At 40.8% G+C, this 12,203-nt stretch overlaps 2 protein-coding genes across 2 annotated transcripts in view; one reads left to right on the top strand and one right to left on the bottom strand.

The window, feature by feature from the left end:
• FBXL13 (F-box and leucine rich repeat protein 13) overlaps positions 1 to 12,203 on the top strand; it is a 237,227-nt gene that overhangs the window by 113,701 nt on the left and 111,323 nt on the right. The window contains exon 10 of the mRNA XM_032401864.1: positions 9,545 to 9,597. Coding sequence (XP_032257755.1) covers positions 9,545 to 9,597 — 53 coding nt within the window. The remainder of the gene's footprint in view (positions 1 to 9,544; positions 9,598 to 12,203) is intronic.
• Positions 1 to 12,203, bottom strand: part of LRRC17 (leucine rich repeat containing 17) — a 31,658-nt gene that overhangs the window by 7,841 nt on the left and 11,614 nt on the right. Inside the window, exon 2 of the mRNA XM_032402308.1 lies at positions 6,079 to 6,987. Within this exon, the coding sequence (XP_032258199.1) occupies positions 6,079 to 6,850 (772 nt within the window). The 5' untranslated portion in view covers positions 6,851 to 6,987. The remainder of the gene's footprint in view (positions 1 to 6,078; positions 6,988 to 12,203) is intronic.

The following is a 12,203-nucleotide window of genomic DNA, read 5'->3' as shown; positions in this document are numbered from 1 at the left end:
CATAGGTATGAGTCCTGGTCAATACACTGATTGCAGCCTTGTGAAAGATCTGGAAGCAGAGGACCTAGCTGGTCTGGTTTCCTGATCCACAGAAACTGTGAGATAATAAATGTGTGTGGTTTCAAGCCATTAAATTTTGCGGTAATTTATCATAGTCAGCAACAGATAATACATTATAAATAATAAAAGCTAAGTGTTGAGTTTAATGATTTAAGAATACTAAGGACTCTTGTAATAAAAATGCTTTTAAAATAGGGAGTTATCTCATTTTTGTCCTTTGGTAAGGCATTGTTCTGTTTGACTAGAATTTTGTCTGTCAATATATTGAAAGGTTAAAGATTTTAAGACTTGAACTTATTATAATGTTGCAACAGTGAGGTAATCCTCCCTTTATGATCATCAAGACCCTAACTGGAGAGCTATATTCTCTCTTGGGTCCTACATGTAAACAAGGAGATGGAGATCCCAGCAATAATTAAAAACCATGGAGACAACTGAGGACAGATCAAAGAAATAATTTTTTGACATTAAATGTTTGGAATAATTATTGAAAATGTCTGTGGCATCTTCTTAGAAAGGTTTCAGAAGCAGAATAGGGTTTTATTTCACAGTACTCAGGATCTCACCTCTTCTTAGTTACTCCGCTGCTACCATATTGGTCTAAGCCACTATCAGCTCTTGTCTGGATTATCCCCAAAGTGTCCTAAGCCCATGTGATACAGTCAAAACATAGATCATGTCATTTTCCCAGATGGCTTCCAGTCTCCAGACGGTAGAATCCTCCTGTTGTTCCCATCTCACTATGAATAAAAGCCCAAGTCCTCATTAAGGTCCAATAAAGCCATTAAGGACTATAGGTCTTCCTTGCCCCCACAGGCAGTATCTCCTAGGTTCTGGAAAGCAGGCTGTTTATCAGGACTTGCTTGCTGAACCCACATCTGCTGGGTTGGACATGGGGTGGATGACAGAGACCTCCCAAGCAACCACTGTAGGACAAGCTGAAGTGAGTAAACCACAAATTAATGGGTAGAAAAAAATGTTTATGAGAACTCCCTGAAACCCAACTTAAGCAGTGTGACGGGCCTGTGGATGCTAGAAAGGGACTATGAATTGCAGAACCAACTTTGGCATTGTCAGCAGTAAGAATAGGGTAAAAATAGGATCCACAAGTAAAGCCAGGAAATGCAACCCAAAGCCTTTACTGGTATGGCTTAGAAAAACATGGAAAAATCTTATTTGTTGTACTGATGAGTACAAACAGTTCTTTAGTTCTTTTATCTTAAACTTGAATGAGAATTGCAAATATTGATGCTAAGTGTGTGTTTCTTTGATAAAGATTATATAAATACGAATTTCCCCAGGCCACAAGTCACATTTGGTCAATGCCCCCATTTCTAGACCAGGCACCACGGAGTTATTTCCTGCTACTTAAAATTCCTGGTAGGGACGCCTGGGTGGCTCAGTTGGTTGGGCGGCTGCCTTCGGCTCAGGTCATGATCCTGGAGTCCCGGGATCGAGTCCCGCATCGGCCTCCCTGCTCGGCGGGGGGCCTGCTTCTCCCTCTGACCCTCCTCCCTCTCATTCTCTCTCTCTCAAATAAATAAATAAAATCTTTAAAAAAAAAAAAAAAAAAAAAAAATTCCTGGTGAACACTCAAAAAATACCTCATTTACTCTATTATCACCCTTGACAACCTTACCCCTCCCCAACCAAAACCTGCCGAGTTTGAGGACTAAACTGGAAAATTCTCTCCACGTAATTTCCCATTTAGTGGGCTATCTTAGCTGTCAGCAATGTCAGAACTACTCTGAAGGCTCAGTAACAGCAGGCAAAGAGCCATAAATGACCCTGATTTTGCAAATAAAATCTTACTAATCATTGTTCAAACTAGCAGTGAAATTAACTTCAGAGACAGCTAAGAGCAATTTACCTGCATAATTCTCCCCAGCCCTAATCTTAGAAGTAAAATGAATCCTTAAAAATTGTAAATTATTCTGGTAAATGTGAAGCCAAAAGGCAGTTTTCAACTCTCACTTTCATGGATTTTTGGCAAATCCATTTACCTCAATATGGCATAAACACGCCTTTCAACTAATCTCACATTTATTCCCTTTGAGAGACTAAGTTTTGTCGGCCAAGTGCCTGTCCTCCAGTGAATAAAGCTATTATTTCTCTTTCTTGCTGTCAAACGTTTAAGGCAAAATTAGTGATCTTTGAGGTCTGTGTGGTCAAACTGGCGCATATTGGGTGCCCTATGCACACCATCTGATTTTCATCATCCGTCAGCCAGGAAAGGCACAACTCCTGAGTTAGGGGAATCTGTATTTGAGTTTCCTGTGTGCTTCTTGTACATGGTATCTCGTACAGAGCCTAAGAGGAGAGTCAGTACTGGGAGAAAGCAGCCAGAAAGCTTTTCTATATTTTTCTTGGTTAATAGATGTACCTAGAATCTTGAAGGAAGAAATGACATTGCATGGCGGTCAATGGCTTGGGGACTGCCTGTGTGACTTTAGAAGGGCAACTTAGCTTCTGTTTCCTCCTTTATGAGGGTAATAATAGTGCTCTTTGAAGGTTATGAGGAGTAAATTACATAATGCATGTAAACTACCATGTCTTAGGCACACGGAGCATTTAGTTGACAGCTAATTAATACCACTGCTCGTTCTACTCTTGCTAGCATGTTTTAGGCTTCTTTAGATTCTACATAGTATCTAACACGTGGAACATAAGCAAAAGTATTACTACACTTTGGCAGGGATTCTTCATATTTGACATTTGGTATCTATTTATAGAATGGAATAAGGAAAATGACAGTAAATTAAATTCAGATTGTCATACTTGAATTCTAGCCATGATTTTTAATTCTAGGTATTTTTATTTTTAAAGGTTGCTTAAATTATTGCTTTTGCAAGAACAAAGAAAGCAGCTCAGTTATTATCATCCGTCTAAAGCACATGGCCCTGTGCCAGGAAGTACCTGGGAGTACAGGAGGTTTAAGAGACAGCACCATTGCCTTTAAACTTATGGGAATCAACAATCCCCCATGATGAAAAACAATCAACTGAATCAATAGATTTATATCAACCATAGTGAAAGCAATTTATATTGATATTAAAAGACAAAACTACCCTTTATTTTGTAATCTAAGAGGTCTATGCTCTGATTTATGTAGTCATTAATGTTTGGAGGAACTTGAGTTGTCCTTTCATGGATGAGCCAGTATTATTATATATATAAAGTATGTATGCCATGAAACTTTACATTGTTTCCAGTAAATAATATGTGTATTTTAAAACAAGGGGCACCGTCTGCATCCCACATTTATGGGGCATATCTGGAAGGCTGTGTTTAGACAACAATAAGTTGAGGAAAGAAAAAAATAAAAAATGTATCTGTTTTTATAAGTTGACATTTGCCAAAAGAAAATGGGACAAAAATATCATGGAAAATAAGACAAAGGCAGAAACAGGCTCATTGCGGAGGGAAATAGACCAAGAGCAGTAAAGCAGTAAAAATGGAAGCTATTTCCCTTCACGTTATTTTGTTGTTGTTGTTTTAATTTTTTTTAAAGTAGGCTCCACACCCAGCATGGAGCCCAACACGGGGCTTGAACTCACAACCCAGGGCTTGAATTCACAACCCTAAGATCGAGAGTCAGTGCCTAACCGACTGAGCCACCCAGGTGCCTGCACGTTATCTATTCTTATAGTGTAATCTAGCTGTAGAAGTCTTCAATTTTGTGTTGATGGCATTTTTCTCAGATAATCAATGAACCTAACTATACATATTTTCTCTTTATCACCTATTGTAGCAAGTGCAAATTAACTTTAGCTTGAGGGGAGAGCCTCAGCTATATCAAGTAATTTTTTTCTTTTTTTTTTTTTAAATTTTATTTATTTATTTGACAGAGAGAGATACAGCAAAGAGAAGGAACACAAGCAGGGGGAGTGGGAGAGGGAGAAGCAGGCTTCCTGCCAAGCAGGGAGCCTGATGTGGGGCTCGATCCCAGGACCCCGGGATCATGACCTGAGCTGAAGGCAGACGCTTAACAACTGAGCTACCCAGGCGCCCCTATCAAGTAATTTTTCTAACCCAAGTCTAGGATTAGCAACTCTGGTATTAATTTTTTTAAATTAAGTTTTTAATCTAAGCATCACAAAGGCACTCCTAGTAACACATGCTTTTCAGCATGGAATATTAAGTACTCACTGTAACAACATCAGGGAAATTCTACCCAATCTGGCTGCAGAGAAACGGCATACACTGACTTTTCTGGAATTCTTTATGCTTCCATTGTTGAGGCAGCTTTTTGTTTCAACATGATCAGATTAAGGAAGACGGCAGGATCAGGCAGACCAAGGTTCGAATCTTCGCTTTGCTGCTTACCTGCGAAACCTCAACCAAATGACTGAACCTCCCTAAGCTTCATTTTTCCCAACTGTAAATGGGGATCCTACTACTTTCCTGGAAGCTGTGGACAGCATGAGTGTGGAGTACCTGGAGAACAGTAGGTGTTCAATGAGTGAGCACTTTCTCTCAAACTCAGAGGATCCTGGAATGGCATCTCCCTGGTTATGATGCCGTAATTGTTCTCCTATGGCAGCAGATGATACACATTTCACAGGGTGTTGTAGCAAGCACCCCTTTCCATGTCCCAAGGCCTTGGTGTGCTCTAACAAGCTGCCCCTCTGGAGTCTGAGAAGGAGGGCAAGGCTTGAGCACTTCTTTGCTGATAAATGAACAGGTTTTCTCCTGGTTCAGGTTGCTGCTTCTTCAGCGTCAACAAATTCCTGCCTGTGGTTCCCCTGAAAGGAGCCTGAGTTTCTGTGTTGCTCTTAACCTTCTCTTTTTGTTCTTAAAGAAACAAAACAAAGCAAAACCTCCTAAACTAAGTGGAAGGAATGACACCATGTTCTGATATGACCCTAACCCAATGACATCTAGCTTTAGTTGAATAGTATGAATAAGTCATTAATCCATGCCAGAAATGAAACAGACACTGTCCGGGGCACCTGGGTGGCTCAGTCGTTAAGCGTCTGCCTTCAGCTCAGGCCCTGTTCCCAGGGTCCTGGATTGAGCCCCGTGTCGGGCTCCCTGCTCAGTGGGGAGCCTGGTTCTCCCTCTCCCACTCCCCCTGTTTGTGTTCCCTCTCTTGCTATATCTCTCTCTGTCAAATAAATAAATAAAATCTTAAAAAAAATTAAAAAAAAAGAAAGAAAGAAACAGACACTATCCTATGGCAGGTTATCCTAGGGTAGATTAGCAGTTCCCAGATCATACTTCAAGAACATCTACACTAACCCGTCAAGAGCATTACTAAAATTTCCCATTTTCTTATTTCGTGAATTAATCCTACATGTGCAGACCCTGCTCAGTATCAGACCAAGACTCTGTGGGCTGTAAAACTCAGCAATGATTTTTTTAGGAAGTAGGTAATATTCTGGAAAGATTTCCTTAGCCTCAATTTTCTTGGATTAACTACTTTCAACTTAGTTCTTTCAATATTTTTAGGTTTTAATTTGGGAACAATGAAGATACAGGATATTAGCAAGCGTTTATTAAAACCTTGAGACCAGATTCTTAGAAGTACGGACACGAGGTCACTACATCCCACTTGGCCTCCCTCTCACAGTGCTCTCGCCTGTCCTCTTCCACACGTGATTTCCCTTGAGGTAATTTTCCCACAGCTGCACGCCATGTTTTCGCTTTAAGTCACATTAGATAGACAGCATTTGGACTTGTTTTTTATACCCAATTGTTTACCTAAATTATATGACATTGTGATTTAAGATAAAGGGGATTCTTGACAGCCACAGCTTCTGATTAGCAAGAGTAGGACCCAACTGGCTGCCCTTCCTGAGCACAGCTCCTATCCTCCTCTACTGTCCCCCCAAATCACCAACCACGTTGAGTCTGAACCCTAGAAAAGCTTGGAGTAAATTCCATTGTCATTGGGGAAAGACCTCTGGTGGAACTGACACCAGGAATCCCAAGGCATGGTGGAGTGGAGGGAGGGTCTAAGATTCAAAGAGCATTTTTAATCATCCACGAAAAGGAAAAACTAAGAAGCTTACGAACCTTTCCGTTTGCAGTCCAGCGTTTGTATGGGAAACACGTAATTGTAGCAAAGAGAGGTGTCCACCTCGGGCTTGATGACAGGGGGTCTCCCGGACACTTGGGGTCTCGGGCCTAACTGTTCGCTTTCTTCTTCATTGCATAACTGTTCAGATTTTATCTGCCGCAGTTTTTTGTTCTTCAGTTCGTGGGGGCTTTCACACTTGGCGTAGTTCCCCAAATTCCGGTTTCTTGGAATCCGCAACATGGAAATCAGCGTTTCCATCTCACAAGTGCAGTGCCAGGGGTTGTCGTAAAGACGCAGGTAGCTCAGCAGAGGCGTATGAATGAACACTTCCTCCGTCAAGACTTTGATTTGGTTGTGCGGCAGGAGGAGAGTGGTCAGTTTAGTTAAACCAAAGAAAGCCTCGCTCTCAATTTTGGAGATCTCATTCTGTTGCAGATCCAGGCTCTTTAGCCTTTTAAACTTGGAAAACATCTTGTTCTTCAATATGCGGATCTTGTTTCTTGCTAACAACATGTGCAGCAAATCCTGAGGCCAGTCAGGCAGCACGTAAACTAGTTTTCTTTCCTGGCAATCTAAGTATTTCTCGTGAAGATACGTGTAGACTTCGCAGGGGAGGCCTGGTGCGTAGCGTTTGACCGGGTTGGAGCCTCTCCGGCTCCCACCCGCCCTGCCATGATTCGCTCGGCCTCGCGGGCCCCCGGGGCTTGCCTTGCGGAGCTCAGCGGCTTCACAAAAGAAGAGCAGAATTACCACGGTAACCACGCGCATCCTGACATCCAGCTGGTCCCAATTACTTGGTGTGACAGACGGAACAATGAAAGTATTCCTCTGAAATCCAAGTTTGGGTAATCTTAACTAATGCAGTTCAGGAACGATGAGACCCAGCTGAGGTACGAGGGGAGTCTCTAGGTTGCAAGAGAAAAAAATATATGAAGAACCATTGTGAGCATTGTGTTATTAAGAGCAGCTTTAAAAAAAAAAATTCATTTTCTTTATATATATATTTTATTGTAGTATAATTGACATATAACATTATGTTAGTTTCAGTTGTATAACATAATGATTGGATATTTAATAAGTTTTTTTTAAGCAAAGACATTGCAATTAATAAAGGCACATTCTGAACAGTGGTGTAGTGCACCCTCCCACTTGCCTGGTTTGGTGGCTAAACGTTTGGGCCCTGAGTTGGAATGAAGACTCTCCTACTTGCTTAATTATGTGACCTCATGGGGCACCTGGGTGGCTCAGGCAGTTAAGCGTCCGCCTTAGTCTCAGGTCATGTTCCCAGGGTCCTGGGATCGAGCCCCACATCCTGCTCCTTGCTCAGCAGGGAGTCCGCTTCTCCCTCTGCCTGCAGCTACCCCCTGCTTGTACACACACACACACACACACACTCTCTCTCTCTCTCTCTCTCTCTCTGACAAATAAATAAATAAAATCTAAACAAACAAAAAAACAACTATGTGACCTCAAGCTAGTTATTTAACCTCATCTTCAGTATCTGTAAAATGGGGCTGAGGATACCGTGTAGTGTTGTTGGGAGAATGAAACAGGCTCATGCGCAGAAGACACTCATCAGCGCCAGGTCCCGGGGAAGTACTCCACAGTGTTAGGGCTTAGCATCAGGAAAACTGAAACATGTAATGTATCAGCACAATTGGATTCAAGACATTAAAGGGATTCTTCTTACAGCCTTGAGACATGCAAAAAAAAAAAAAAAAGTAGGTCTCCAATGGCTGTCCTCCCCAGCTTATTTTTTTTCTTTCCTGGACTGTCTCCCAGTTAACCAGCCACACTGAATGTGAGATCCAGAAATGCTCAAAGTATACTGCCCTGTCCTTGTCAAGTCTTGCATATCTTGGCTCGAATGTCACCTCAGCAAAGCCTTCTCTGAGCACTCTATTTAAAGTGGCACCTTTTCCACTTGCTAGCTACTCTCTACTCCGTTTTTTATTTTTCTCCGTAGTACTTATCACCATCTGTCAAAGTAGATATTTTACTTCTTTTGTTTACTGTCAGTCTCCCCCATCTAGGATGTGAACTGCCCAAAGGCAGGGATTTTCATCTTTTTTGTTCACTGCTGTATTTTTGGCACCTGTAGAGTTTCTGACACATAACGGTTTCTTGATAAATACTTGTTGAATGCACGAATTACTTACTCTCACGTAACTATTCTATAAAAATATTAATATCATCAGTTTAGTTATTACATTGTTTTCAGAATCAGTTTATAATTAATAACATTTCTGTTGTTATTATTGGGGGGCTAAGTGGTTATGAGCAGCAGATGTGTTTTCTATTCATTGTAGCAGTGTGAATGCCAGGATCACCCCCTTGCCTGGAGTCTTCCTGCTTGATGGGGGTCTCCCCCACCTCGAATGACTTCCCCCTCTTTGCCTCACGCATTCCTCCCCTTTACTGTTTTGTGTCCTCTCCCCTAGATACTTCTTTTCTGTCTCAGACTTGGAGTTTTACTTCCTGTCGGTATAGACCCGGAGTGCGGACTGGGTAACGCTCTGCTATCCAGATCTTTGTGTACATGTGTAATCTTCCCTGCGAGACCATCAGCTGTGCAGTTTCCTCTAGTCCCAGAGTTAGTCAGGCACTTGGCCATTCCGATCCTCCACTTCTCTGTCTGCAATTCATTGTAAACTGTATGTAAATCTCATTTAAACAAATCATAGGGGCGCCTGGGTGGCTCAGTCGTTAAGTGTCTGCCTTCGGCTCAGGTCATGATCCCAGGGTCCTGGGATCGAGCCCTGCATTGGCTCCTTGCTCTGTGGGAAGCCTGCTTCTCCCTCTCCCACTCCCCCTGCTTGTGTTCCCTCTCTCGCTGTCTCTTTCTCTGTCAAATAAATAAATAAGATCTTTAAAAAAAAGATAAATATTTTGTTAATTATTATGCATGCCGAATTATTTCTAATATCCATACTGATGTATGAGGGGAACATGTGCTGATGTCTGTAACTTACTTTAAAATGCATAAAAAATAAGATGGATTGAAGGATAGAAAGATGGATGTATAGATGCAAATACAGTGGAATATAAATAGAATCTAGGTAGCGGGTATACCATTCTTCAAGTCTTCCAACTTTTCTGTGTTTGAAAATTTTTACAATAAAATAATAAAACAAAACCCAAAAAAGTCATGCCACGAAAAAAGCAGGCTGGTTTTCTTCCCAGCTAAAAGCTCTAAGTATATACTGTTTTCCAAAGTAGTATTTTCCTTTTTTCCCCTTTCTTCTGTGGTCCTCAAATGATAATAAACATGTGTATATATTTTAATTTTAAAGCCAGAAGAAATTGGTTGCTGGGAAAAGGAACCATATACTTAGAACAAATTACTTGCCAAGGGTTTTGTTTGTTTTCTAATGAATACACTGCATTGAACATAGGAAGGAAAATTTTAAGTTTAAACATTTGTGCTATGTTGTTTAGTGATGTTTAACTTGTTCGGTTTAGGCCTCTGTAGAAATCTGCAAGAGCTGAATGTCTCTGACTGCCCAACACTCACAGTGAGTATATGAAGCTTTAAAAATTTTACTCTTATTTATATAGATTCAGACTTGCTATATTGCAGTGCCAATACACAGAGATTTTGCCAAAATACATGCCTGTGTGCTGATTTAGGATCAAATGTGTAAAAAGGCAAACTATGTTAAACACTGGCAAGAAGTTTTATCCCATTTGTATAATGCTATTATTAATCCTGTAGCTATATGCCCAAGGTTGGAGTCTCTGGAAAGTGGAAACTATTCAACAATTACACAAAAATGAACTATATTTAGATTTAGGGCCATGTGTGTATGAGACAGAAAAAAATTGGGTCCCAGTAAAGACAATAGGCTCATTTTAGTGGTCTTCATGGCTATCAGTTGTGTGCCAATGGGGACGGAAATGAACATATTACCCTGGGCAGCTCCTTCCTGGTCCCTGTCAGGTTTTTTTTTACCCTGGTCAGGCTTTTCTTTTACTTCCGATCTGTCTTCCCCTGTGAGCACGTACACTTTCTAAGAGGCAGATCTGATCATTTCACTGCCATTTTCCATCATTTATACACACATTCGTGTGTCATCTACATTATTCGATAAAGTCAAAGCTCTTTAACATTACTATGCCTTGGGAGACCCTCGGTGGTCTTGCCTCTGCCTCCTTTCCCAGCCTCATCTTGCTCCAATTCCTGCACACACATTAAGTTTCAGCAACCATACGCTGCTACACTTTCTTTGCTGCATGAGCCAAGCTGCTCCTTATTTGTTTTGCTTCTGCTTGGGCTGTGCTCTTTGCATGGAGTGCTCTTTTGCTTTGTCCTCAGGTGTTGCTTTCCTTTTTGTCAGGCTTTAAGGCTTACTTTAGGTACCACCTCCTTTACCAAGACATCCCTGTCCCCCAGGGCTGGGTTTGTTGCTGCTCCTCTGGGTCCCTATAACAAGTAGCCCTCATCACAGCATTTCTGCCTCCTCCACTAGCCCAAGAGGCCCAAAGGGCAGGAGCTGTGTCTTATTTTCTGTGGTAGTCCTAGCACACAGCACAAATATTGGGATAGTAAATAGTCTACAACATTAAGAAGAAATGAAATTGTATGGAGATACCGAGTAGGTAATGGAGAGCAGGGCATAGAACTTGAGATTCCATCTTGGGTTGACATTTTTGTATTCTTAATTACATTACAAAAGTGAATATGATCAATCTAGAGAGAGAAAGTAGGTATGAGAAGAGAACTTAGGATTGAACCTTGGAGATTGCTGACTTTTAAAAGTAGGTAGAGGAGAAAAAATAGCAAAGAATCTTAAGAAAAAACAGTAAGAGGGGGCGCCTGGGTGGCTCAGTTGCTTAAGCATCAGCCTTTGGCTCAGGTCACGATCCCGGGGTCCTAGGATCACGTCTTGTATCAGGTTCCCCGCTCACTGGGGAGTCTGCTTCTCCCTCTCCTCCCTGATCCTGCTCTCTCTTGCTATCTCTCTCTCTCTCTCTCAAATAAATAAATAAAATCTTAAATAAAGAAAAGAAGAAACAGTAAGAGAAGTAGGGTGAAAACAGAAGAGCCTGATTTTGTCATGCTCTTCATTAAGCAGCAACTCCAGCATGACATCCACACGTCCCAGAGTCGTCATTCTAGTTCTTTCTTTCAAACTTCTGTTTCATTCTGTGGATATTTTTAGTACCTACTACATTAAAGATATATTTATCTTTATATAAAAAGATATATAGGGAATTCATATGCTATAAAATATAAGTGTTAGAGGGAATTGAAAATGAATCAAGTTTCAGTTCCTGCCCTCAGGGAGCTTCAGTTCTACACTTGAATAACAGATCACAGTCTTTAAATTTGCCTCTCTAACAGGAAACAAATGCCATCTGCATTGAATTTGTGAACATCAAAGTCTTTTCCAATTTTGGAGTCTAATACTAAACAGGGCTGATAATTTTATCCAGCCACACTTTACTATTGTTTTTCCCTTTGAAGCATAGACTGGGAGACAGGTTTACATTTAACGAGTTGAGTAACATTCATTCAAAAAGCTTTGTTTCTAAGAAGCTTGCCTTATGAATATATTACATTCGGAAAGATTTGGGTGCATTGTGGACCAATTCAGAAACCATTTTGCAATGAAGATACTCAAACAGTGTTTGCATTTATGTGCTCACGCATTTGGGGGCTGAACCTTGAGCTCCTTTAAATGCTGAGAATGGGATTCGTCTGAAGTTTCGTGGATGTCCAAGCTCCTCCAGACAGGAAAATGCAGTGAATGGTTTGCTTCCTTATCTTAAAGGAAAAATGAGCTTCCTCTTTGGTACATAAAACATACTTCATCTTCCTCTTCCTGGCCCCACATTTTCATCTTCTCTGTGGCTACCTCCCCAAGGGTGTATTAGCCAGCTTCCTATCCTTTCCTTGCCCCATCTCACTTGCATTTTGGCCAGTCATTCAATAGGTGCATAATCACTTTGATATTTGGTTGGCACCATGAAACATTTTTGAAGTTGGATTTCATTTATATTAAATTACAATGCCATTTATTATGACTCTTCATTCCTTCTGGGAAAGTTGTACCATATATATATATATATATATATATATATATATATATATATATATTTTTTTTTTTTTTTTTTTTTT

The sequence above is a fragment of the Phoca vitulina genome, unplaced genomic scaffold (assembly GCF_004348235.1).
Source record: "Phoca vitulina isolate PV1807 unplaced genomic scaffold, GSC_HSeal_1.0 scaffold4, whole genome shotgun sequence".
In the NCBI taxonomy this organism is placed as follows: Eukaryota; Metazoa; Chordata; class Mammalia; order Carnivora; family Phocidae; genus Phoca; species Phoca vitulina.
Note: the sequence above shows the minus strand (reverse complement) of the source record. Positions and strands in the feature narration are given on the sequence as shown.